The sequence below is a fragment of the Zonotrichia leucophrys genome, chromosome 6, assembly GCF_028769735.1.
Source record: "Zonotrichia leucophrys gambelii isolate GWCS_2022_RI chromosome 6, RI_Zleu_2.0, whole genome shotgun sequence".
Classification (NCBI taxonomy): Eukaryota; Metazoa; Chordata; class Aves; order Passeriformes; family Passerellidae; genus Zonotrichia; species Zonotrichia leucophrys.
The window spans coordinates 17941250-17963920 of NC_088176.1; the positions used below are offsets into that span (position 1 = coordinate 17941250).

A 22671-nucleotide genomic window follows, 5' to 3' on the forward strand; every position below is an offset into this window, starting at 1 on the left:
AGGCCACATAATAAATAAATGTGTTGCAAAGATTAGAACAGGGAGGATATTTTAGGCTAATTTGGATGGTATTATCTTCTTCCATAGACATCAGCAAAATCAGCCTTTGACCTCAAAACACAAATTGGCACTGGAAGCTCTTTGCTACTTTTTCCAGTCACAAAAACATTAACCTCAATATCCTGGCCAAACTCCAAAAGTGGGTGATTACATTCTGGTGCTCTAATTTTCCCCTGCAGGCTCAACCAGATCCAGCATAATTTCCTGATATGTAGTGTTACTGAAAAAAAAACCCCTTTTTTCAACGTTCCTGTCAATTTCTCCTTCTTGCCTCCTCATTTGTATGCCTTGTCTTATGAGTTGTAGGTTGTTTGAAGGTCAGAATTGTTTGGTTCTGGATCACAGATTTTACTAAACTGAGGGACTATGAACATGGCCGGTGCTGCAATGATAACAATATCTTTCCATCCCTTTTACTCTCTTATAATACACATAGTGTAGCCTGGCTATAGTTTTTTCCCCAACCACTCACGCAGTCAGGCTTTTGTTAAATATCACATCATCTTGAGAATCAGAAGTCAAAACCACAGCCTAGAGATACAGGGCATTCTGAGTGTGTTTAAAAACCAGTTGCCAATTTGATTGTAAAATAGCACATTGCCTAACTCCACCTTGTTTTAAAGCAATAATTTGTTAAAGAGATTATGATTTCCATGGCCATACAATATAATATTTTTTCAAGAAGTTTGGATATAATTGATAGCAGAATTCATTTAACTCACATTTTGTATTGATCTGAGACATAACTTACTCTTAGGAAAAAACATTCTCTACAAAAGCATTTCTGATGTAACTGCTGATTTCACTTTGGTTCTAAAAAGCTGCACACCTGCACTTTGGGTAGTTTCTTACTGAGTAACTTAAACTAGTTAGAAATATCAGCACTGAGATCACTTGGTACAAGCACTTCTATCTAAAACAGAGGATGCAGTGCTTCTTCCCCCAGCAATCTCAAATAAAACAGCACTAAGTGCAATCTGGTGGATTACCTGTATAGAGAAGCCACACAGATTCTGCTCTGGGGACGTGAATTTATTGCTTAGTCCCAGTACCACAGGGTTAAGTGAAATGCTATCACAGTAATTTATTATTAAGAGAAACGGTGATGGCTTAGATTAAGAAGATTTGTCTGTCTCTTCTAATTAAGGTTAGGTTTGTAAGAAGCTTTACTGCCCTTTGAAGCTACAGAGACTAAAATTAGGACTCTGGTTCCGTTTAAAATGTCACTAGGTTGGTCTATAATCCTGTGGTGGTTTCTACAAGGGATCATTCCTTCTATGTTGTGATTCCTTGTTTGCAGGATAGTGAGCCGGGACAAGACCACATGAAGCAAAGTCTGAGCAGTCTGTTAATGAGCAACCAGCTGGTCCTACAGGACACTGTGAGGCTCTTCCAGTTACCCCTTGAGGAGTCCATACTGAACGGGAATTTGGCAAAGCACCCAGCTGTAAGACACAAAGAGTTCTATTGCTGGCACAGAGCAAATGGTGGCAATAAATGGGCTGTGTACAGAGAGTGAAAAAGTTTGGGGGGGCAAGAGCCGTCCTAAGGCTGTGAGTGAACTCATTTTACAGTGGTGTTTACAATCCTATATGTGACAGCAGCATCCCAGGCTATAGTGTCCTCACTGCTGTAGTGTCCTCACTGCTGATCTACAGACAATGTCAAAACTCAAATCAGTAAATGGATCACTTCTAACTTTTCTTATTATTCCCCTATTTACACAGCATCAAATGAACCTGTGGGGCTGTTACAGGAGAGAAATAGCAAAAGCTGTTCAAAAATTTTTAGGAAATTTGAAGATTGGATTCAGTTTTCTTTAGTGATGCGTAGACCTAGAGCAGCTCTGACTAGAGTAGTTAATTATAGAAACAGATGGAAAGATCAGGTGCATTTATGAAGAGCAAAGCCCTCTTTGAGAATATTTAGCATGACAGAATATTTGAAGGAAAAGTAGCCATGGTGCTTCAAGTCAAAACTCAGTTTCTGGTTGGCTGGGTTATTAAAATACTCCAGTAGGTTGGACATGAAATTATGATTCACTACAGAGTGCCTTTCTCTAAATGATCTGAAGCTGTGTTTCAACTGAGACAAAACAGTATAAGTGTGTGGATGCACATTCTTCTTCTAGGTCTTATGTACCTGTCAGATAGGACAGGGTGCTGGGAGCCACTAAATTGCTATTCAGTAGTTTAAAAGGAGAATAATCTTTTAATTTGGTTTAGTGAAACAAAGCAAGTTTATATGTGTATTGGAAGGGATGAACTGCAAGCACTGAGTCTCAGATATGTGAGCAAGAAAATCTCTAATCAATTAATTCAGTAAGAATCTACCAGCTTTTACTGATCAATCTGTTGAGCAATTAATGAAATTTAATTGCTCTGTTGCAACCTTAATAAACTTTTTATGTTACAGGGCATATCTTTTGCATTGTATTCTTTTTTTCTTAGATAAACTCTGTAATGTTTTTATAGACAGGAAAATCCAATTAAGCAGCAAAATCAATCACCTGTCATTCAAATAACCACTCATAAAATCTGAGCAGCACATATTCATGAAGGACCTCCTGAGTAAAAGCTATTTACTCTCCACAGAATCTTATGACTGCTTTCAAATGAGGAGTGAAAGGGCTCAAAAAGATTACAGGAAGTCACTTAGTTCAGTCCCCTTTATTTACTCAGATTAAGACAGGGATAAACAATACCCACCTATTCTGAACAAATAGAGCAGGGTGGTTCACAAAGTATTTCTTACAGTGAGAGAAGGGTACAGGTATAATCAGTAGGGCTTGTCTTGAGCAGTTCAGTCTATTTTACTGTGTCCAAACCCCAGTGTCTACTGCAGCAGGCATGAGCAGTTCCTGTGTGACACTGGCCGAGGTCCTGTGGGCAAAAGGAAGCTCTCTGGAGGAAGAAGAAATATGGGCACTCCTGCACCTGTCCACAAGGCAGCTTCTGGAGGATCTTCACAGAGGTGAGGTGACAAACATCTTTATAAGAGTTCTTACTGTTGGAAATTAATTATTGAGCTATTTCAATTCTTTTGAGTTTGTTTATTTGTGGGGGTGGGGTGGAGACAAAAAACCTAATGGCACTAACAGCATATTGCTAACAAAAGTAAGAAATCTTTCAGTGCTGCTGGGATTACGTGCAGATTGCTCTGCCTACACAGAAGATCTTCACACAGTTTTGGCTTTTTTTTTTTTCAAATTAAACATCAAGTAGTAATTAATCTAAGTACAATTATATGCAGACAGAAGAGTCCTTCCTGAAGTCTGAATAACATGCACCCAGAGAAAGTGCAGTGCCAGCTAGGCTCATGTCCTTCATGGACTGATAGAGAAGGGCAGACAAATCCACATGGCTCTCCATTCAGCTAGTAAGAGATTTTATCCTTGATGATAATAATGTAACTTATCATTATGATGTTTGCTTGCCAAGCAGGCCAGCTTGAGAGAGCACAGAGCACAACTGAGCAACAACAAGAGAGCACAGCTGAGCAACCTGTCACATTTTGAGAACTGTTTATGTGAACGGGTATTCTTTTTGAGGGGAGAATGGATGAGATGTGTTCTTACCTCATAAGCATGTAGAATCAAAATAAAAAATAGAGCAAACAAGTGATGTGTAACTTCTACTATAGCTGGAGGAGTGAAAAGTCATAAATTCATTACCAACTAGTTTTTAATGGGCTGGAACACTATAGCAGGTTGACTATACCATCAGTTCCCTATTAACTGGTGTAACAAGGGGATAGACTAGCCCAGGAAATACAAGCACCATAATTGTGCAAAGGAGTGAAGCACAGAAATACCCACCTGGATAGGTTCAGCATAGGTCCATCTATTGACTCAGCCAGACACTAAGCAGACACTATGCTCTTCTGATTGCTCACTTACCAAAACATTTTTTTTTTTTTTAAGAGATAATCAGCCTATGTTCCCTATGCTACACCAGATAAATTTAGGGTATCAGAACATGAAAACTAAACCAAGAAGAAGTAGGGGTGTACAACCAAACTGGGCTGCAGGCCAAGTGTTAGGCTGCTAAAACTTGTCTTTAGGGAGCTCAAGTCCAGAAGTGATGTCAATCTGGAGTCATTCTGAAGCTGAATCCACAGTGTTCCAGCTATTTTGAGCACAGGGAAGGTTACCTGCCAGTGCATAGCATCATCCCAGTTGAGTAAGGCATATCTCTGACTCCACATCTCCCAATTGCAGCTATATTGTTTCTGTAATCAGCCTCTTTTCAAGGCTAATGCTGCCACATTTGCTGTGCTGTGCATGGTGCAATAAATCATGCCAGATCTCATGATGATCAGCACCACTTGTCACAGAATATTCCTGGTGTGCTGGGGCACTGCCAGGTTAGGCAGGAATGCCACTCGTTGGCTGGCCAGCCCTACAGAAGGCCAGGTATTCTCCACTAGGATGAAGTACAAGCTGGCTGGCTGCTCCTCAAACAGACAAGCTTCCCAGCATGTGTGACTTGTGTTTGCGTACAACACTACAGAAAACATGCAAGGAGCAAAAGAGAACACTAGCTGAAGATTACCATGGTCAGAGAGCCCAGCAATCACCAGGCAAGGCCACAGTGACAAGGCAGGTCTGAGGTCAGGCTGGGAAGTCAGTCTGTGGCTCAGGACCAATAAGGTCCCCAGTCAGGCAAGTCATTCTGGGTCCATCTCCAGTGATGAGTTTGGTTATACAGGTGAGATGCCAGAAATATGATTTTCTGAGTACAGTGAATTAAACGCTAAGATCTCCATTTTATCAACTTCAACATTTTTCAGACCCTGCCATCTGTGTGATTTGCCCATGGTCAGTACTACTGTCTGCTGAAGGAAATTTGTTTTTCCAAAACAATGCATCTCAGACAGAAGCTGCCCCTTTCAGTGCACCAGAATTGCTCCACCGCCCAAGTAAAAACCAGCACTTTGGACTAACAAAGGTGAGGAATATTGCAAAGTGCATCTTGACAGCACCTCATGAAGACAAGTTTGTGGGTTTTAATGCAATTTGCCAGGCATCTACTGTCACATCCCATTTCTAATAAAACTAATCAAATTAGGCTATAGTTAGAAAGATGTTACATGTATCTTGCAGCTTATTGCTGGATTAGCATGCATGTCAACATCAAAATCAATTTTGAACATCAGTCCCACAGGCCTGAAGAAATGTATTATTTGTAAAGGCCTACAGAAAAGAAGAATATTTCTATGGAATGGTGTTCAAGCAGATATGGTAATTGTAATCTCAGAAGCAGCAGGACTGCAGTATCTGTACAATCAGAGGGTAGAAGCAGTCCCAGGAAGTCAGAAATTTGTTCAGCTTTGTTAACAAATGAGTCTGACAAATGAGTCTCTCTGGAAAGACAGTAAGATATAACATTCAGGCACCTCAAAGTTTTAAATACCACTCAGACCACATACTCCCCTCAGGCAGAACACAGTATTTTCAGCTTCCCACACAACTGACCACTTAGACACTAGGCAGAAAAATGAAGCTGTGGAATAGGCAGCCTTATTCCAGTAATTATTTTCCTGCATATAACAGCTAGTCAGTCCCACAGGTAGGGGGGAATTTTAATCAGCAATGGGAGAGCTTCAAAATTAAGAATGGAGTTCAGTTTTCTTTCCCTACTTCTGGCATCTTTGAACAGAGGGCAGCCTGGTTCAGCCCCTCAAGCTGAACAGTACTAATGATGCCAAGATGAATTTTTTGCCTTTTCTTTTACATACTTTTTATATAACTTTTGTGTATCCTCAGAATTCTTAGCATGCATACTTGTAACTCCTTAAGTCTGATAACTTAGCATAGCCCTAGTAATTTATTAAGCCAGGAGACCAGACATCCTAAAGGCCTCATAGTAGGAGACCGGAAAACCATACGTTGTCTTGGGAAACCAAGGTCCTGTCTAGAACATACCCTGTAAACTACAGATTCAGCCCATCCATGGGGTAATTCATTGGATGGGGTAATATCATACCATTCATCCAGCCCTCCCATTGGGGCACCCCTGTGAGATATGCAGATTTGTAAGGTCTATAAATTGTATACCAGTGATCTGTCGTGTGTGTGCATTGTGGCACAGCTCGCATTGGCAAAACGGTGCACCATAAGGATCCTTATTAAAACACCAAGACAAAAACTCCTTATCATCATGTCTAGCTCTCAGTTTTTTAAGACCAGGAAAAGACATCACTAATTGCATGCAACCTACTCCATAAGCTAAGAGTCATTATTTTACTTTTAGATACGTTTACTCTAGTTTTTTTTAAAAAATCATCTATATGATTCTGTGACTTCTGCCATTTTGTGACCATAGACACAAAGAGATGGTGTGTCTATTATGAGGCTTTCCTATACTGATTTCCTGTATTGATTTCACACAGGGTTTCCTTTTCTGTTTTGACAGATGCTGGTGTATTCCTTAGGAATGACCCTCTATTGGTCAGCAGATTACCAGGTTCCTCCAAACCAGGCCAGTAACACAAAAACTTTTGTTTTCATTTATTCTGGTAGGTTTAAAGAATGAGAGGCATAGTCTTAAGTATCACTAAGAAGAGCTTTGTGTTTTGGACCACTAGAAAAGAATTTAAGAGCTTGTGTGAAGGTCAAGCTTCACCAAAAATATCAGTTCACACAAATCAGGGAATTTAGTTGGAGCTCATCTTTTCTTTCCTTTCCTTTTTTTTTCTCCCCTATGTTTCTTCAAAAACTAGCAAAGTGGTTGAATCTTATCCTTGGAGGAATTTAAAAGATGTGTAGTTGTGGCACTTAGGGACATGACTTAGTGGTGGACTTGCCAGTGCTACATTTATGATTGCACTCAATGATATTAAAGGTCTTTTTCAATTACTCCACAATTCTATTACTCAAAGATAGACAGGACTAAAACAAAAACATCATGTTGGCATGTTGGCATGTGCTGTGCACATTTATGTGCTTTTCCAAAAAATAGGATGGAAGAATAAAACTAAACAACTCCCCTTATTTCTGAACAAATTCTATCAGTATCTCTGCAAGCTGAAATTACAAGTTTCTTGCTTACCCAGAATCCTTCCAAAGACTTGCAACATACATTTTGCTTCATTTCTATATTGATGCTTTTGGTTGCTTGTTCTCAATTTGGAGAACACAGATTTCTAGTAGATTTAACCTCCCCTTCACATTGTTCTAAGAGAAAAAGCTTTATAAGCTAAATGGCCTTAAAATATAAGTATCTGGTCTCTATGACAACAGTTGTGGCTGGTAAAACTCCTCACCTTTTTGAAGCTAATGCTACCACATACCTTACTTCCATGAATCTTTGATTCACAGTCTAATTAACAAAGCTCTGGAGCAAACTGAACTGTCTGTCACCAAGAAGCCCCTATTGGGGCAACAATCATTCTTGGAGATGTTAATTCCCTCCAAGGCTATCCTGGATCCCACTATAGGTTCATTCCATGCTCTTATGCTGCTTGTCTGGAATTCTCCCAAAGTCTAAAGGAATTCAGTGCATGTTCCTCACCCAGGCTTACAGAAAGGCTTACAGAAATTCCTGGTCCCAGATTACACAGGATTTCAGTCCCCTGGGAGATGTCACTTAACAGTACCTCTATTTTGACTCAGTCCCTCCAGCTGAGTGACCAACTACATACACTCTTGCTGACACTGTGTGAAGATCTGCCACACAGAAGACTTTCTCTGGAATCCATTCTGGAAGCATGTGAAGCACATCAGAAGGAATCTGCTTCCTTACCAGCAAAATTCTACATAAAGAGAATGGTTCAGTTTGCAGTGGGAAGTGTCAGTGAGGTAAGTACTACTCTCACACTTCAGTCATCTCCTTTTCTGTTGTTAGAGAGGTGCCCAGCAACATGGGAGACAGGTGAGTGATTGCCAGAATTAATGTTTGTATGGATTAAGGAAGTGAGATTTGGTTCTAGACTTCTAAGCAGGAAATTGTGTGGGCATGTGTACAAGCAAATAAAGCAATGAAGCCATCTCACACACCACTTCTACACTCCTGGGAAGTGATTGAGCTTTTGTATTTACAGTATCTTAATTTCTTTAGTTAGTACTGAAGCAATGATAACCTTTACAGAGACCTCATATTGGCCAAAGTAAAGCACCTTACACAACAGTAAAAATTTCTCCATTGCCGTTCTGGTTTCAGGGTTTCTTGATGGAATCCAAAGAAATCTCATTTACATCACGTTAGGAAGTTAGGTCATTGTCCTTGTGTGGAACTGAATATTTGCTGTGCAATCAAACCTGATCACATGAGATCTTTAAAAAAGAGCACATAAGTTTTTTCAAAATTTGAAATATCAGAAACCATTTTTGTTGACAAGCTGAATGACAATGGAAGAAAACACACCAGAAATTTTTTGTTTTCAGTCAGTATTCAATATGATTCTGAGAATAATTTTTCCCTTGCACTCTTTCCTACTCTCTTTGCTACTGCAACAGAGGGTGTCCTCTCTTAAACTTAGCTAGCACGAGAGCATGGAACCAACATACTCAGTCCCACTTTGTGTTACTCTGAGAAAATGAAGGTGCTTATCCAAAGCAGATCAGCAGCCTCTGACAGCCAGAGGGCAAGGATCGCTTCACTTTGAGAGTCTGAAGTTCACATATCATATGACAGTGACTTTGAATATTGCTGCCTTCCAGACAGAGCAGGTGGTCACTGAAGACAGCACAGCCTCCCAGCTCAACAGAAGTCATGTGATAAGGAAAAGACTGCATGAAAAAATATCCGACACCTCAACACTGGCATCCCAGATGAATTTCCGCCAAGGTAAAGAAAGATTTATAACCTGAACTCTCTAATAAGGATACAGACAGCCTTTACTGTGTCTTTCCCAAAGTAGATGGATTGTTTAATTTCATGCTGTAGTGATTACATGTAGTGTTAGATAGGATAGTTACTGCTGTACATATAAATTACTTCATAATGGAAAGACTCTGAGGCAAGTCAGTGAGGTTTCTTTTCCTTATTTTCACAAAAGACAGTAGTCTCAGGGCTGTGAAGCAACAATAACAAATCAGCTTGTACAGATTTGACTCTTAAAGCACTTTGCATAAAACCTGTGCATATAAAACTCCTCTACTTTCAAAACTGCTTTTGTACTTTGCATACTCCAGTGTATTTTTGAAGGTGAGGTTCTGTGAGATTATCTTCCTGCCATTAAGGAATATATATTCATCTTTCTTATTTGATCATTCAAGCAAAGATTTGTGGTTTCTTTTTTTGATTTTAGTTTAATTTTCTATTCAAAAGATGTTTTATTAATTCATACATGAATTGCTGGAGTGATTTCAAGACAAGGCCAAATCCTGCTCACTATATATATAAAACAGTATATACCAATTTTTTATTTAATTTGACTAAGATCAAGATTTATTCTCTCTCAGAGTAATTATATAACTCTGTAAGTAATTCTGTCTTTTTTTCTAGTGTCCACAGTGTACTGTTCACTTTGACAGAGATCTCTGATTTTGGAGCAAGGGGAAAGCTGGCCCAAGCTACACAGGATTTTTTTTTAATATGCTCAGCATTAGGCATATGAACAATACAATTCCTATTCAGTAAATCACACATATGCTCCGTGAAATCAGCCAGAACCAAACACAGACTTAAATATATCTGGAACATTTTATTAGGTATTATTGCTTATAAGAAAAGGGGATTCTTTTGGAAACATACAGAAAAACTACTCCCCAAGGCATATTGGTTCACTCACTCAAGAACTGAGCTTATAGATTCACACTTGCAAAAGTAAATAGAAATTCTTCTGCTGCCAAAAGGGATGGCCCCATTTTCAACCTCATATTAGTCACAAATTCCTGCCAGTTTTCTTACACTGGTTCTAGGGATAATGCATCTGATGAGATCTCTGTGTTTGTCCGTGACTCAGGTCACTTGACTTACACTTGCCAAAGGACTTCAGTGAATTAGAGTGTCAATTATATTGAAAATGTGTGAGCTGCAGTTTGCAAGACAGCATTCCATTTCTTCCTTTTTTTAAATTAAAAATTATGTTTCAGAGATTCTGTAAAAGGACAAGAGAGAATGAAAACAAAGTAAAATCATTGTGCAAGAAAAATATGTACATCCTAATGAATTAGGATGACCCATTTAATGGAATTTCTGCATTTGACTCTGGTAGTGGATTCTGTTTGGACATTGTCCAACCAGCACACAGAAAGAAGAAGCTGTAGCTCAAGGTTTTGGACCTCAGAGTACAAGGAATAAGAACTTTGCAGGCTATCTGCACTTTGCAACCTTTCAGTTAAATATATAGAACAGAATTAATGTATTAAATTTGTTTTATGTGGAATAGTTGAGAAATATGAAAGCAAATTTTGGTCAGAATAAGATTAGGAAAGTAATAGAATTAAGTTCCCAAGCTTTCCTCAGTCTTTAAGGAATTTGAGTCAGGGTTAGAATACAGAAGGATGAGGACTATATAAAAATTAGCCCATCCAAATGTTATTTACATTAACATGCAAATACAATGACTTATAATCAAAGTATATGATTCACCACATTTGCTTCCTGTTTCCAGACAAAGGGCCCAGATTAATGAACTATAGTCAGTCAACAGAAGATTACAGACAACTGTCTGTGGATTATAGTGACTCTAATAGTATTTCTGAAAGTACATCTTTGATACTGTCTAACCGAGGACACCGGAGAGGTAAGATTCTTAAAAAAGATTATGTTTGTGAATTATGTATTTATCTCTTTTGTCCCCTGAAGTGTGGGACTGACCACATACTAGGTGACAGATATTCCTATGCAACTTGGGAGGTATATTTGTGCTAAATTGTAGAGAAGAAAGACACTTTTATATTAGATTCTTTTTCACTTGTGTCTGACAGTAAAGCTATATATTCCCTGGTTACCATGTAACCCCATCAGCTCTTTCTTGCTTCTTGCCCCCTTTGCCAGGTAAAGCTGCTCAGCAGGTCACAAAGTTTGACATTATGTTTTTGGCACATGGGGTCTTGACACAGAAAAAGTGGAACTACCCCTCAAATGCAATGCGGTGGGCAATGTCAAGATGCCAACTCCAAAATCAGTTGAATCTATAAATAATACCTAAGAGTGAATGTTCTATGAGGACATAATTCAGAGAGAAATTAGGCACATCCTGGGGAAAAAACACATCATGTCTTACCCTCAGCCCTAAGCCCTCAGCCCAAGGATGAGGAAAGCGAGGTTACTCCTGTTAATACTTTCCTCCTGCAAGGTGCTTTTCTGAAGCTCCAGAATTGCAATCAATACCAGCAGCAATAAAAACCTGAGACTTCAGCTGCTCCATGAGTGACACATATGCATGAGTCACACACACAGTCACACACAGGGAAGGTAAAGTCAGAATAGAAATCTGTTTTGTAAGCAGTTTAAAAGACATTTTGGTCATAAACTTAACAAAGGCTCATTCCAGTGACTTTGTGCATATCTCAGTCTCCACTGAAACACTGGTAGCTGTGCATACTCAGGATTTTTTAAGACAGGATTCTAAAAATACATGAGTAAACACAGAATGTGAGAGCTTGTTTGTCACAGGCATTCTTTCATGACATAATATATTTTTAAAAAAGCATTCTTCTATGAAAAGAAATATTACCTAGAGCACCATTATCAAAGGAGATGAATATCTCTATCAAGACTGTACATTAGGAGCTCCTTTAACATAAAGTAAATCTATAGCATCAACTTCTTTGAAGAATACATGTTAATTTAATGTCAGATGTGTCTTGGATTTGTGATCAAAGCATGGCAGTCTGGCCACTAAAAGTAACCAAGTTGTCCCACTGCTATAACACTTGATATAGAAAGACTAAGGGGAATTTTATGGTCTTGTCAAAATATATTTATGCAATTATTTTAATACCACAGTGCAAGCAGAGAATTTTGTGAGGTTTTCTCATTAAAAAGCATGCTTCAGGATTGAATCTTAACTTTGTTAACTAGCTTATCTCAAATCTCACATTTTGTCACTACCATCTGCAGCTTGAAAAATCCCCACATGTTTATGCTTATTTTAGCAATGAGACTAGATTTTCTAAGTTTCAAAATTGCAGTTGGTTGGTTGGTACACTAGAATTCAGTGTCACGTTTTCATGTTGGAATTCAGAGTGAAGTCTCAGGGTGTAGTGCATGAATGTTTTATCAAAATTATTACCCTTCCATGATAAGCTTCCACACAGCTTATCTTACCACCTCTATCATGCTACTTATGTAATAGTTTGATATGCAATTCTTCAAATAAGATCAATGAAATGATCCAAGTGAACAAAAATTTAACCTTCTCATCCTTCCCTAAAGATTTCAAACATCTCTGCTGATACAGGAAACATTCATAGAACTACCGCTTGAATAACCCTCTCTGGTTCTCCCTCTAAATCTCAACCTTCATGTATTTGGACAAAGCACACCTGTTCACTCCGTAGCAACAGAGATGCTGAAGGTGAAAAACAATGCAATCCTTATTTGCTAAGGACCTACAAACCATCCACTGCTTCTACCGTGTTTTTAAGTTGTAAAAACATTCACAATATATTTAACATAGAAAGAAACCAGGGGAATAGACACCATCATTCTCATTTCATTGATTTCATATTCTACTCTGATTAAGCCAGAGAAGTTTCATGTCTTTTTCTGCCCATTTTATGCCTGAAAATAGAATAACAAAAATTGGGCATAATTTTTGAAGAGAAAAAGCTGATTCACAAATTACCCCCATAGAGATGGAAATGACTATTGTACCTATACAGCCATTGTACCTAGACAGCTGTTTTCCAAATTACATTCACATAAAGGGTTATGAAGAGGAAGTAACAATAACTAGGGAACTGGGAATACTGCTGGTATAGAATTCACTAATCCTATTAAATAGCCATTTATCATGTCCAAGCAAGGACACAAGAGAGGAAGCTGCCAGTCTAAATTTCTTCCCTGTTGTAATTGTCCCAACATCTGATGCTGAGTGCTGCTATTGTTGCTTGAATATTGAAATTTCCTTTATTTATTGAAGGAAGAGTTCCAGAGACACACAGATCATGTGACACCACACTTAGTGGATCAAGGACAGAAAGCAGCTACAAGCTCTTCATAAACAGGTAAGCTCAATTCAGATTCTACAAGATGGAAGCTGTTTTATAAGCAAGTGGAGCCAGGAACTAGTGTGGCAATGACAGTATCAGAAAAGGCCTGAATTGCATTTGAGACTGTTTTGCTTATAGATACTATTTATATAGAATAACTAATAAATACATATTATTCTATTATGTAGAATAAATAAATAATATTCACCTATACTTGGTTTGGTTCCAAGTGGAACAGTCCAAAAGCTCCAGTGAATAGAACTTGAGCCCTGCACAATCCATACCAAACAAATTCAGGATTTCCACATTTACTCTGCACCACTGTGTCCTGCCAGATGCCACAGGCCCCCCAGAACAGCTGCCCCAGCTGTGTCTGCACCAGGCAGGGAAGCAGCACTATCCCTCCCTCTGTGACTGAAACAGATGGGAAGCTGCTCCACAGAGACTGTGAAAGGATGGATTTGATGATCGTAGAGGTCTTTTCTAACCTTACTAATTATATAGTTTATTAAGGGAAAAATATCTTGAGAAGGTATGAATAGTCATCACTTTTCGTGTCAAGGCATTCTGTCAGAGTCCTTATTTGTCCACATTCAGATTTTGAATGTGGTCTTGCCTTGCTGTCACATTAAAGCACTGTCACACCTTAAGTGTTCTGGAGTGGTTATGTCAGACCACGTACGTAATGTATAATTTTCATTTGCATTTCCACTTCAGTGCTTATACTGATTTTTCTCACTTGTGTCAGTCACACCCAGCCCTACACCACCACTGTACTGGTAAGTTGCAGGTAACCCAGGGTCACCAGCAGTAAAGACCTCTGCTCCGTCATGAGGATTAGCCTCATTTGAGCCATGGCATGGACAGCAGCCCTGTAGACATTGGCAAAGAAAACTGAGGATTGTACAGCTGATGCTAACTCCTTTTCAAAAGCCAGGGAAACTCCACTGCTGCCAAACAAGAGTTTTCTAGACTGGTGTTAGCACAGTGCAGCTATAGTCATGGCTGCTTCCAAAGGAAGAAGAGATGTAAGTACTGTCAGCCTCTAGGCACCACAAAGACCAGAATCCCACAGTTAAGCACCATGTAATCCCTACAGACATCCCATTTAATTTGGGTTCCTGACCCAGTTAAACAGGAGTTTCTTCTTTTAACACGAGTAATTCTGTCCCACAGGAAATGCTCAATTTAGATCAACTCCCAATTAAATGTGTCCCAAGTAAACAGTTTGAACTTCCTGATAAATCAGCCATGATAATCTGGGCAATATGAGATATCCCAGTACACCTGTAAAAATGCAACAAGAGATTGCAGGATAGTGGCTGCTTTTGTCAAGAAAGAAGTTTCTGTCTACTTGTCTAACTACACACACACACACATATTTATACATGTGTTCACCAGCATCTATATATACTCACATGGAAAACATCATTACTTTCTACATTAAAACTATAGTACAAAGACAGCTTTCTGATCTGAGATTTCACACACCTTTCTCTTAATTAAATTGAAAATTCCCTCAGTTCCCTAGGACGTTAATTTATCCTAAAGAATTAGTATTCAAATAATTTAATTCCCATTCTTGGAAAATTCTGAATAATGTAACAACAAATGTTAAGGCTTTCTGAAGCTTTTTTCTTGAGAAAATAATAAATAGGAATTTGCTTCATCCTGTAGAATTCACAGAAGGGAATGGGGCTACAGTCTTTGCCTGTTGGCTTCACCAAAGTTAAACCAGCTGGATCTGGCTCACCAAATGAAGAAAAGAAACAAACCTGACTCTATTGAATCAAAGCAGAGTTACGATTTATGTATAAAGGGCACCAGTAATATTACTCCTGTTAAATTATTTCTCTTTTTCTCTAAAGAAACATTAGGGAGCTTATAGCAGACATTGCCCTGGACTTCATAGCATTCCAGTAGTTACTGTACCTTAAGCTCTCTGTCCCCAGGTCGCTGTTGTGTTGACTGCATGTTTTATATTTTCCTCACTATGCATTTCCCTTGGAGGTCGGTGAGCGCTGTAGAAGAAATCCCGGCTGGAACTCAGAGGAACGGCCGACAGAACCTGCTGAGCTTGGGCTCCACCTTCTCCGTGTCCACAAAGGACTACTCAGCAGCTGCTGCATCACAGAAATGCTTCTTCCACAGGAAGGAAAAGGTGAATGATGAAAAACATATAAGCTGATTTCAAAATGTAAATATCACTAAAGAGAAGCCTCTCATCTAATTTTTGTTTGACAGTGATGTGCATAATAACTACTGACTTATCTTATTAGATGAATATTCTAAATTGACAGACTCCAAATTAGGCATAATCCAGTTGTGCTGTCAGAACTGAAGGCAGTGAAAGCAATTGTCCATAAGGACTATGCAAAAGCTCATAATTGATCCCTCTCTGACCTACATATGATTTCTGCCAGCATCAAACACCATATGGACTGTTTTCACCAACCACTTTCACAGCAGCTTCAGAACAGCAAAAAAATTTACCGAGGCACTTTACCCAAATGTCTGCTAGCCAATGATGCTGAAAGGACTTAAAATTTTTTTACAGTGCATGTCTGGACAGAAAGCATAGGCTGGCAGTGAATGTGCCCAGACAGTAGTTCTCCTAATTGACTATTTCTACTTGATAAGTTGTGGTAGGACTCTGTTAAATGGAAAGGATAATGTTTCTTTATATGGTATGTTGTTTTGCAATCTTTTCCAGATTGCAAAAATTCAGAAATAACTGAATCACAGAAAACTCCACCATGATCCTTCATATGGAGTTTTCTGCTGTGGAACAAGAAGGGACAGGTTTCAGGCTGATGAGCCCTTTCATCTCCTCCCAGTTCAGAACCTCAATAGTGACCAGTGACAAAAATTTGGTCAAGAGCTTCAGTTAAATACTTTGGAAAATTATCTTTTCTCATATAAATTTTGTTTTAAATTTCCTTATTATGGTTTTTGTGGGGAATATAACAGCCTTTCACAGGAGTTCAGCAACTGTTACAACATAGTGTTAGTCCCTCTTTAATGTGATACAAAACTGCATTGTCTGTTGGTAGGACCATAGTATTATTAAACTATTTTTTTAAAGTATCTAAATGGGTCAAGTTACTAAGTCGTGGGAACAGCTGGAAGGATTCACATCTTATTACTTGAAGACATTTAATTATTTGTGTCTGCTTAAGAGATCTAAAAGCATAGATGTATCTGATGAAAACTCAATATATAAAATTAGTTGAGGTGGATACTCAGCAAGAAAAAAAGACCTTAAAACTGTTGAAGTTTTTTGAAATTAAAACAAAAGAATACAATGTCTACTAATAAGAACCATCAGTCAGTCCTTATTATGGGGAAGAAAGCAGCTCTGCATTCCAGTTTAGTTCACAGGGAAGCTGGGTTTATTTAATCACAGCAGTGTGTATGTATGTGTTTACATGTCAGTGACTGTCCTCAGAGAATTTGGGAATCAAATGAGAAAAGGTCTCAGAATAAATTAAGTTTCTATAAGTGTCATGAAAATAGGTGCCTTGCAAAGGAAATGGATCTTGATTAAGTGCCTTTACAGAAGAAAAGGTCTCAGCATGAGCTTACCTCTACTTAGACCCTGGAGAGTACACACAGGAGGGACCCCAAACAGAGAGAAGCCATCAGTCATCATCTGCACCTTATTAGACACTGAAGTCAATTAGGTCCAGAATATAGAACAATAGAAATGGGTTTTATTGATACTTGTGCTCAAGATCTTAATTCCATTAAAAAGACTCACTAAATTTCTAAATTGCCTCCTTGCAGTTTTCAGGTCCAGAATTTGTTATTTTGTCTAGTGAGCCACCAGTGACCTTACAGCTGCCTGGATCAATTGTGGTAAGAATGAACATTAAGAATCTAGAACTAATCCAGTGACATTTTAGTCAGGGTTCTTTGTAAGTAGCACCTGAGCCTCAAGCCAGCATTTTCTCCATGTCCTCCTCTCAAAACTAGCTGGAGTTCCTGCAGAGGTATTGAGACTTGAAAGGATGTGCTTTAATTATTAGTGCTTTTTAGTTATTTCTGTTGGTGCAAAAAAAGCTTAATTTATCCTTCTTGGCTAAGAATGCTCACTTTAGCCCTAGAGCTATGAGACAAAGACTGTACAGCAAATCTGCAATATGACATCTAGTTCCAATGTATGGAACTTCTCCAGCTTGCAAGCACATGCTTTACTTTTCATCAAGATAAGATAGAAAGTTGACAGAGACAGCAATAAAAATGAGAGCAAAGCAAATTTGGAATTAGCCCCAAATCTAGAATAACCCTGGTGACTGGAGAATTTGAGTATGGTCAGCTGTTTTGTTGTGATTCTTTGGGTTTTAAGAAAATTAGAAAGGTTTGTGATATTAATTTATGATAGGGAGACAGAGAATAGCATGATGTGGTGCCCAATTCCATCAGGTTGCATAGAGACAGGCTACTTGTGAGCCTCAGTAATAAAATGCTGTGGAACTTGCACTGCTTGTACTTGGCACTCATTCTTCATTCTTTCTTGCATGTTCTTAGACTAAAAAAGGGAAATCCTATTTGTCCCAAAGGGATCTCAATGTGATTCTACTCAATGGGCAGTGCCTTGAGGTGCAATGTGACATCAAGACCAAGGCAAGAGATGTTTTCAACACTGTGGTGGCATATGCAAACTTGGTGGAACATTTCTACTTTGGCTTGGCTTACCTGAAAGGTAATGAGACAGTTAAGTACAGCTCTGTCCCTCAGTGCCTCTGTAGTTACTTTATCAATGAATTCCAGTAAGAATTCATCAAAGAATCATTCAAGAATTCATCAAAGAATCATTCATCAAGAATTCATTCAAAGATCCTTTAAGATCCTTAGGTAGAAGCAGATACAAAGCTTGTGCAGAAGTAAGGTATGTTGGATTGAACTGCACTGCACTGATGTAAAGCCTGTCTGCCCTAGGACTGTGCATCAGCACAGCCATAAAACATTTACAGGTTGATACTCCCAGGCAGAAATGGCTGTGTCCCAGCCTTGCACTCAAATAACACTGAGCCATGCAGCTCCAGCAGAAATTCCAGGAAGCATTGCACTGGGAAAGGCTGCCTGTGCTTATTCCTAGATATAAGTGGGATACAGGCTCAGCTGTGTTATCTACCAGACCCACTCTCCCCAGTCCCCTTCTGATGGCAGGCACAGCGGAGACACTGGGAAAGAGCACACCTTGTGTGTAGGGCATGAGGATTACAAAGGGGTGCAGAACCTGAATGGTGGGAAGAATGCAAGCCCCATGAATCCTTGAGTGATTTCTCAGATACCGCACTAATCCAGCATCTAACATTTGTAGTCCAAAATTACATACTGTCCTAAGTTCTACATCAAATGAGGAATAAGTTAAATCATGACACAGAGAAGTAAATCTCAGCTGACATCCCAAATCCATTTTATTTTTTATTGCTAGTGATGCACTCTATGAAGACAGCAGAACTAAGCTGCTGAAGTATATCCAGGTTTATCACAGAGCCCAAAATTCTCATTTCAGGTAAAGAATTCTTCTTTTTGGATGAGGACACCAAACTCTACAAAGTGGCCCCAGATGGCTGGAATGACCAACCCAAGAAGAAAATGTCCATCATTAATTTCACTCTCTTTATAAGGATAAAATTCTTTGTCAACCACTTTAATGTTATTCAGTAAGTGCAAAATTCTGCTGACTGAAGAAAAACCAGTAGCATTTAGGGATACTATCCAAAGCTCCTCCTGAGTTCCTAAATCCTTTTCTATTCCAGGCATGGCTTGACAAGGCATCAGTTTTACCTGCAGCTTCGTAAAGATATTTTGGAGGAGCGATTATATTGCAGTGATGAGACTGCCCTGAAACTCGGCGCTTTGGCTTTACAGGCAGAGCTTGGCAATTATGCTTCTGAGGTGTGCAGAAATAATACAGTATATCTCAGAGGTCTCTCTCTACAACTTTTTCAGCTTTTGTTTGTGACATACAGTTTAAAGAAGAAATGTGAATAGCAGAGAACTTCAGTTAAGTCCTCCAGATAAGTCCTTCAGACTCAATTATAAAAATTATTAAAATATTCCTGATTATAGAGTAGTAATGAGCCAGGTGAATTTACCAGGAAATATGGCAGAATGATGAGAGAGTCTAGGTCCTTCATAATTGATAATATATCCTAGAAACTCCAGAAAATCTGTAGAAAGTTTCCAACACAGGGCCAGCTTAGATGTGCAGAGGGGCTTAAAGAGGTTAGTAAATAAGGAAGACAAAAGCAAAGGCACCCTTCAGAATTCACAGCTATCTTATGTGTAGGCTCAGATCCACAAGCTGCAAAGACAGGGAGGTCTCTGATTGCATATCTGAACTAGCTGTCCTAGTTTCAAGTGTAAAGAAAACACCCATTTATGTTGGCTTCCATTTCTTCAGCTATGTAAATCAGGATAGCTCTGTTGATTGAACTCTGAGTGGTCAGATCCACCATGGCAAGGGGTCCCCACTGTAGGTTGTACTGATGCAGCTGTAGCTGTCAGCTCTAAGAGCAGGACACACCTGCAGGCCCAGCTCCTTTCCCCCCTCTGCCCAAAGAAGTTTGAGCAGCTGCCTGAGCACAGGGGCAAGAGGCAATTTGGCTGTCAGGGCACTATGTGCTGTTCCCACTTTCCTTTGGGAAATGGTAGCAAGGCAACTTCTGCATATGGGTCACCCTGGAAATGAAATGCAACGAATAAGAAAAGTCAAGAAAGAACAAAAGGCTCCTGTCTCTCTGTTTTTTTTCAATTTTTTTGCCCCCCAGATGCATGGGAAGAGCTATTTTCGTGTTGAAGACTACGTCCCAGCCAGTCGAATAGAGAAAATGACCCTGGCATACGTACAGCGAGAGCTTGCTAAATTACATCGCATGAATCGCTCCCTTTTTGAGGATGAAGCAGAACTGGAGTTTTTAAAGGTAACTTGCCATACCCCAAACACTATTAATTTTGAGGCAGAAAGCCCCTCTCTATTTAATGTTGTCTATTTTCTTCTTGCCTGACACACTGGATTTTAGATATGGTGAAAAAAATTTGAATAGTCAACAAAAACCTCAGAATTTCATTCTGCTGTAGATACTGTCACTTATCACTGAGAGTTTTTATAGCACGTTTTGGTGTATTTGCAGCATTCTAAGGTTTGATGTAAATTTTTGGCATGTTACCAACATGTCTGGGCTCCAGAAGATTATAAAACATGAGAATAAGCACTTTTTTGACTTCTGAAATTACAGCAGCTGTTCAGCCACTTCCTAAACATGTAGCAATTTTTTGTTTAAAAGTATCTGTGAGCCCTGGAAGTGAGGAAGGAATTATCTGAAGTATTTTCTCACTTGACTATTTCTCTAGGGCTCTAAAGTGTCATGATGATGTGGGATTTCACTTTTTTCCTGCTAATTTCTCTTTCTCCCCAGACGTCTTTGCATTCCATCAAATGAAAAATATCAAGGATTAGATAATGGATAAATACCAGTAGTCATTTTGCTGCAGTGCCCCATGCTGGTATTTATAGCATCATCTTAGTTTAGTTGCTATTTAATTATATTAGTTCCTCATCTAACACTGTCAGTGCAATTGAAGAAATAGATTGAAGCTTAGCCTTAATGACAGTCCCATCATGTGTGGCAAATCCCATGAAGAAAAAGCAGCTTTGTTAGTATCTGTTTCAATGAATAAATCTGTAGAAGGAGCCAACTCATCATAGAAAGTGAGAAAGACCCCATGGCAAGAACATGTAAATTCCAAATATGAAAGGGATTAAAAATTAAAACCCAGATTCAGCTAGCGATTATAGATGCCCCAGTTTTCAGGACCTGAACATTTGTACTTTGGTTACTTTCTGAGAAAACAGATCTTCTTAAAGTGTTTTATTTTGGTCACTGAAAATCTCTGTTCACAATTGAAAAGTCATTTGAGGATTCTACATTAGCTTCCCAGAAAGAAAATGTAGGGTTTTAGGATAAACTCACATTGGTCTGCAGATCAGACAGTAAATCCCAGTCATATTCCATAGTTCTGTAATGTGTCTGAGTCACATTTTAACACTTTTGTGGCCAAGTACAGGAGGTAGAAAGACAAGCATGAACACCCAGAACATCTAGGTGAGTTTCTCAGAATATCCCCTACATGGTTAGATGGCAGGGGCAGACACTGGCTCCTCAGACACTCAGAAGCATTTTCTCCTCTATCTACCTTTCTTCCCATGAATCTTTCTGAGTAAGGCATGGTAAAAGCACTTTTTCTCTAAAGGTGACTCAGCAGCTTCCTGAATATGGAGTGTTATTCTATCGTGTGTCCCAAGAGAAGAAAGGGACAGAAGGGGACATCATCCTGGGAATCTGTGCCAAAGGCATCATCGTCTATGAGAACAAAAATCACACCAGAATCGCCAGTTTAAGATTTCAGTGGCGTGAAACAGAGAGAATTTCAGCTCACGTGAGTTGGAACTAACTGAATCTCTTTACTGCCTTCCTGTTGCTTTGATAAATTAATTGCATTCAGAACAAGAATTAGATTCACTCCATATGGGCAAGTCCTTTCTGAAAAGAGTTTAAAGTCAAAGCTGGATCTGGATGTGCATATGAACATACTGAGTTCTTTGTGAAGTATAGTTCTGCAGTATTTATGCCAAGGCCAAAGACAAATTACCATAAAACTGAATAATCTGGTGCTGACTATTACAGAGACTATGCCAAATCTCTCCACAGCATGTTTCATATCCATTCCTCTCTTGTCTTTACTGCTCTTTTCTTCTGTTTTTCTGTCTACATCAGGTCATGGGATGATGTCTTCCACTTTCCAGATCTCATTATTCCCACCCTCATCTCTTAGTATATTGAAGACTGTTAACAAATTAGTATTGGTGATGTGACCCATTTCTAAATGGGATTTTGACATTAGAGGTATATCAATGTACTGTTGTACGGTTTAGGTGTCAAACTGGATCACACATTTCCCAGTTTGTTTGCTCTCCAAAAATGGTCCTTCTCCCCCTTGAAGATATGTTCCTTTTCATATTAAATTTGTTTAATAATTGTAATATCTGTAGGGCCAAATTTTGCAGTTTTAGCAACCTGCTATCACTGCATTCAATGTCCTAAGGATCTTGACTTTTGACATAGAAGAGTTCTGATCCCAATGACAGACACCTGGCTTACAAGTGCTGAATTTACAACAGGCCTTTACTGAGAACAAAAGGGATGCAGTCAGGCATAAATACAACTGAACGAACCAACAAGATATAAATGAACTGTCAGTGCCTCAATATAATGACTGATATATACAGCAACCTGTGCTTTTTTTTTCCTCTTCAGAGAAAAAAATTCATGATTGAAAGCAGTTTCAGTGGTAAGAAACACACCTTCATTACTGATACAGCAAAGACATGTAAATACCTACTGGACCTCTGCTCTGCCCAGCACAAATTCAATGCACAGATGAATTCTAGGCAACTTCGTCAAACCTCATCAGGTATATTTTAAGCTTAT

At 39.0% G+C, this 22671-nt stretch overlaps 1 protein-coding gene across 1 annotated transcript in view; it reads left to right on the forward strand.

The window, feature by feature from the left end:
- The first annotated feature begins 1442 nt into the window (after positions 1-1442).
- The window catches only part of FRMPD2 (FERM and PDZ domain containing 2), a 40968-nt gene continuing 19739 nt past the window's right edge, over positions 1443-22671 (forward strand). Inside the window, exons 1-16 of the mRNA XM_064716998.1 lie at positions 1443-1507; positions 2905-3033; positions 4852-5009; positions 6477-6542; positions 7676-7861; positions 8723-8849; positions 10621-10752; positions 13099-13183; positions 15179-15329; positions 16955-17026; positions 17699-17873; positions 18690-18840; positions 18937-19075; positions 19951-20103; positions 21434-21619; positions 22498-22654. Of these exons, the coding sequence (XP_064573068.1) occupies positions 2910-3033; positions 4852-5009; positions 6477-6542; positions 7676-7861; positions 8723-8849; positions 10621-10752; positions 13099-13183; positions 15179-15329; positions 16955-17026; positions 17699-17873; positions 18690-18840; positions 18937-19075; positions 19951-20103; positions 21434-21619; positions 22498-22654 (2062 nt within the window). The 5' untranslated portion in view covers positions 1443-1507; positions 2905-2909. The remainder of the gene's footprint in view (positions 1508-2904; positions 3034-4851; positions 5010-6476; positions 6543-7675; positions 7862-8722; positions 8850-10620; positions 10753-13098; positions 13184-15178; positions 15330-16954; positions 17027-17698; positions 17874-18689; positions 18841-18936; positions 19076-19950; positions 20104-21433; positions 21620-22497; positions 22655-22671) is intronic.